At 50.8% G+C, this 5,342-nt stretch overlaps 1 protein-coding gene across 1 annotated transcript; it reads left to right on the top strand.

Moving 5' to 3' along the window:
* Positions 1–3,522: 3,522 nt before the first annotated feature.
* PFICI_06635 (uncharacterized protein) lies at positions 3,523–3,948 on the top strand (the record flags this gene model as incomplete). The annotated part of the gene is made up of 1 exon (XM_007835216.1): positions 3,523–3,948. The coding sequence occupies one exon, from the start codon at positions 3,523–3,525 to the stop codon at positions 3,946–3,948; it is 426 nt and encodes a 141-aa protein (XP_007833407.1).
* Between the last annotated feature and the right edge of the window lie 1,394 nt (positions 3,949–5,342).

A 5,342-nucleotide genomic window follows, 5' to 3' on the forward strand; every position in this document is an offset into this window, starting at 1 on the left:
TGTGTGTGTGTGTGTGTGTGTGTGTGTGTGTGTGTGTGTGTGTGTGTGTGTGTGTTGGCCTACCCGATGTCTGCCTATTCGTTGTTGTCATGGTAAGTTAGGTTGGGCACACCTATATGTGTATGCAGAGCGCGTGTCGCTTTTCCAACGACCAAACAAATGTCGTGGGATCTGAGAAAAGGATGCTCATCGTTTCTGCCGCTCCAAGCGAATGACCTGAGACACAGCAATCGACGCTATCTCAAGGCTGAAGGCGGTGGGCAAACCTTAACAACCCTTAGCCGGCCGCTGGGTATTCCAGGTTGTAGTCCCAGAGGGAATCCCTTTGAGAGAGGCACAATTTGGCCCAAGCTAAATTCTGAATCGCGGCTTGTTCGGAGCTTGGGAAGACAACGAGTAGAGTGAAGAACACTGCGAGAATAAGGGAACGAGAAGGAAGAGGAAGAAGAAGGAAAAAGAAACAAAAAAGATCCATCCCTGTTCTTCATCATCCTTGGGCCCCCATGCAATAAAATGCTTTTTCCGTATTGTAGCCATAACCGCTCAAGCATATTCCGCACTGCCACGAGGCTTCCAACGGATTGTAAGGCAAAAGGCAAGACAAGAAACCCCACGGTCGATCGATGCGTATACCCCCTCCCCTCCTTCTCGTTGTCAAATTGTTTACCTCAATCTTCCTTGCTTCTTTGCCTTGCTACATTACCGGACTTACATGCGCACGAGAAGTAATTTGCGCTCGATATGTCATATGTAAGATGGCGCATCGTACTTGTTTCTCAGCCCCAGTCGCATCGGCGTAGCGGACCGGCCGGTATCCGTTGCATTCGCCCAATCTCATTCGTGGTGGTGGCTCAGTCCGACCATCATTCATTACCAACCTACCTACCTACCTAACCTACTTACTTACACGAGGTGTCTTATCCATGGCGGTGAGGACGCACGAAACAGAGAAATGGGGAACAATCGAAAAAAGGATGAGTAAAAAAAAAAATGGTGAAGATCGGTTAATTTGGCAGCAAACTCTGTTCTGACTCGCAAAGAAGATAGATGGTCCCTTGGAACGGGGCGAGTGATGTAGACTTGGGATGGGGGTTCAAAATAACGTCAGAGAGAGTGGGAAGAAAAGGAGTGGCTTCCACGCGTTTAGCTGTGGTGCAAAAGTAACCATTTGGACCTAGAAAGAGTGGAAACCCTGGGGGTGGATTCTGTTTGGCGGCGGCGCGGGCGCTCTTTGGTTTCGTGACCAAATCCACGGATTCGGGTCACCAGAAGAAAAAGTAGAACAAGTATGAAGAAAAACGAGGATGCGACTCGGCCAATAGAATTTTGACTCGCGCCCTGTGTGACCGATGCGTGGAGCGGGTGCAAACTGAAAATTTCAAGATCCCCTACGCAGACTCGAAGAGAACGGAGAGAATAGGAGGCAAGTCAGTTCGGTCAGTCAAGCGGTCAGCTAAAAATACAAAGAAGGTTTCGATGGTTGGCGAGGACAGCGAAAATCTGCTGCTGTCGTGTACTCGTAATCACAACTAGTCGAATCTTATATCGACATGATTCCGACTAACGGGACGGTTTTCCAGATCCTGTTGGGCAGCTTGGCAGCCGGCTACCTGTCAGAGCCAGTAGTAGTCCACGTCTCTCTTTCTCTCTCTCTCTCTCTCTCTTTTCCCTCGTGTCTCGCCAGGGACCAGTAGGCACAAAAGAGGGAAGGGAGGAACTTTTCTTTCAAAAATAAACTAAAAAGGAAGGGAACCTGACAGCATCATGATCTCACAGCACAGCGCGCGTGTCCAAAAGTTCTCTGTCAGGTTGAGTGGGCTTGTATGAATAATGATTTGCCTGCGCTTGTGCCCCCCAATACCGACACAGATTTCTTTGCCTTCTCGACGTGCACAGGTACAGTAGCGGCATGTGAGAGAGGGAAGAGTAGAACAGACGTAGAAGGAGGAGAAGTAGTGGAAACCTCTTCAAAGCAGCTAGTGATGGCATCGTTGTCCATGCGAAAGAGGGATCGCTCAAATGGCAATCGTGATGATGGGGGTTTCTTAGATGGAGTGGTGTGGAATAGTACTACCACCGGCACACATACGTACGTTCGATAGCGCCCATTGAATTCCCATGCTGTGGAAAGTATTCCGTCGCTCATGGTCTAGTGTACCTACGTACCGACGCAGCATGGAAGCACAAGGAGTCGTCGTTTACTAAACTGAAGTAGTAGTTATAGTAGAATGTCGTGGGGTTCACTCAATTGATTATAGTACTAAATTGCCCAAGCAGGAGGAGGGAGGGATAGACATGTACGTACCTCGCTACATTACATAGACTACGCTGCATGGCTGGCTGGCCATGCGATGCGGCCTAGGCGACAGCAAAGACACAACATGGAACAAATGTACACAGACAGACAAGTTAGCTAGGGTCATGGCTATGAGTGGACCTACCAGCGCAGCCCAGACGTCTGGGCCGTGTACCGAAGACTTCTAGTCGGGAAGCCAAAGGTAATCCAAAGGCAAGGTACGAATCAGGCAACATGTCCGCGAGCCCGCCCCGCAAGCCGGAATGAGATGCGATACCCATGGGCTATGTCACGCCAGGGACCCCATAATAGTAACTTTTCTGACTGACCCTCACCTGTCTGTCCGGTTCAAAGAAAAAAAAAAAAAATACTTTGCCGCAAAAGTGGTGGCGCGTCTGATACGCAGAAGGGTACATCCCTTCCCGGGTCGTGTAAATGAGTAGTGCAAGTAGTAGGATCTGACTACTGGACCTACACTACATTACATGCTAGACGACTGGGCCTGAGTACCTCATACTTCCCTTCCATACCTACACTACATTGCCATCAAAGACCGGGACGAGATCTCCGCCCTAGTGTAGCGCCGTGGGTGGCACGTTTGAGTAGGTAGTAGGTAAGAGAGAAGTAAGAGGGAGAGGAAACGCCGTGCCCTGCATGCTTGTATTAAAAGCCATTGGTGATCCCGTTCATGGAAGCCTCCCACCCTGCCAACCATTTCAGCAAACCACACTTCAGCCTGTCCCACGCCCTTGCCCTCCAACAAAGCAAACAACTTGTGCATTGCCCATCATCATTGGAACAGGTTACCACCGGCTTTGATCTTTTGGTTCCCAGGTTCGGTTACCATATACTACATACGACTTGTTTACATTGGGATACATTGTCTCGAGAGGGAAAGAAGTACGGGCCCTATACGCAGCCAACCAATACCACATTCAGGCAAAGCTTCCAGGCCAGGAAATTTATCTTCTCGTCCCAAGGTCAAGATCTGTTTAGATCTCAGATCCCCCAGACCATTTATTGTTTCCCCAGACCGACGCCCGTCTCGTCAGCCAGCAGCAGCAGCAGTAGTACCGGATCCGGACCCTTGCTGAAGAGCTCTCGTTATACATCACCTGTATAACCAGAAGACAGACAACCAGCATACCCATATACACACACACAAACACACACACACACATATATATAAAGAGAGAGCCTTGTCGTCGTTATTCGACCATTACTCAATGACGATGCTTCTTGTCAACCCCCAGGAAGTGCAACCCCACACATACTACATGAACTACCGGCTAGCAACAACATCGGCGCCCACAGTCAACAACATCCTCAGCATGCCTTCGCAACACCACGAGAGACATCACCACCAGTCGGGCGCCTACTCGTCCTACAGCAACACGGTTGCTCAGGCCTTGGAGATTGCTCGAGAGAGCCCCGATGGCGCAATGGACCCCACCGTGAGCAGCATACTGGAAAACGCCATTGCTCAGATATGGTCAAAGGTGCAGTCGCACCCAGATTCATACGTCATGACGAGGGACGAGTTCGCCGTCTTCAACTACTTCCAGCACCGCTTCCAGGGCGATAAGGCAGCTGATGCTGCCAGGTCCCGCTACTGGAGCAACACCAAGGGAGACAGCACAAAAGGGGCTTAGAGAGTCTCATATATGGGGCTCTGAGGTCATATCATGTCCGAAGCAGCAGCAACAACAAAAAAGCGATTATAGACAGCCCTACGAGGCTCCCTTCTTGGCCGATTCCTGCAAGGCCGCAGCGTGCGCGTCTGTCCTTTTCCTGCCTACAATTACTACTTCCGTCCAAGTCGTTGCTTTCTTTTTCTTGATTTCCCACTCATCCCAACCCATTCGCACCAATCAGAGACACAGCCTGACATCCTCCCCAGCGCGCGGCGGGGAGGAGCTCAGAAAGAGCCCGGCGAGAACGGTGGCAGCAGCATCAAACAGCAGCAAGCAATACACAACGGGACCGAACGTTTGGGTGGCCAGAAAAAGCTACATCCGGTAATAATATGGTAGCTACGGTGCCCCCTGCTCATGGTCCTTGAACATGCCATGGACTGAATCCACCGGTGACTGACCCCACTGCCAGGGGGGTCAGCAGTGCCGAGCATCCGATATTCTCTGGCTCGGTCAAATGAGCGCTGGCAAGGTTCAGGATAGCTGCAATGCGACAGCAGCAGCACAGCACAAGCAAGCAAAAGCCAGAGTGACAGGCCCAGCAGCGCCTGGTGGTCTCGGGCAAGGCCAGGACAGCAGCAGACGCAGAAGCTGCTGTAGACTACTGTACCTAGGTCCCTGTGGCTTTTTTTCCCCCCTCTCTCGTTGCTGTAAGCAATAGCTGCTAAGCAGCCACAATCTGTGGTGTACTTGCACACATGGCCTTATCACGGTTCCCGCCTCATCTGCATGGCCAGTTCCTTTTCAGATCACCCTTGACGTATCGCAAGATACTCTGCAGGACCCTGTCGCTTTGCCAGTTTAGCTGCAGACTTGCTTGGCTACGCAACGGTCATCTATCAATTTTTGGATATGCACATCAGACCGACCTCAAGTCCTTTGCCTTGCTCGTTCTGCTCTGTTTGGCTGTTGCTCATGGGAACAAAAAAAAACATGCTTCTTTTACTTTCATTGCATTGCATCGCATCATGTACCTTGCGAAACGATCATCAATGGCATTGCGGATCTCTCATGGCTGGATTTCTTTTCCTGCTCGGTTTGTGGTCATTGTCTCTCCATGTTTGGCGTTACCTCGAGTCAGCAAAAATCGACCACTTTTCGGAAGGTCACCGGCGTTTGGTAGTCCTTGATTGGCTCAATCTCCTGAGATCCTCATGTGGCTTCATCATCATCCTCGGCAACCCTGAGCAATCTTCGTGCCGCGAGCCTTCACCGGTGGCTCCTATCTCGATCCGACCTGCATCCCCCTTGGGGGCCCAGCGTAGAGGCGGTCGTCAAATAAAGTCATTAGGATGTTCTCCGTCGCCAAGACAAAAAGTCGGCCGTGTCTGTCCAACCTTGTCTGCTGTTTA

Source organism: Pestalotiopsis fici (genome assembly GCF_000516985.1).
Source record: "Pestalotiopsis fici W106-1 unplaced genomic scaffold PFICI_Scf_4, whole genome shotgun sequence".
NCBI lineage: Eukaryota > Fungi > Ascomycota > Sordariomycetes > Amphisphaeriales > Sporocadaceae > Pestalotiopsis > Pestalotiopsis fici.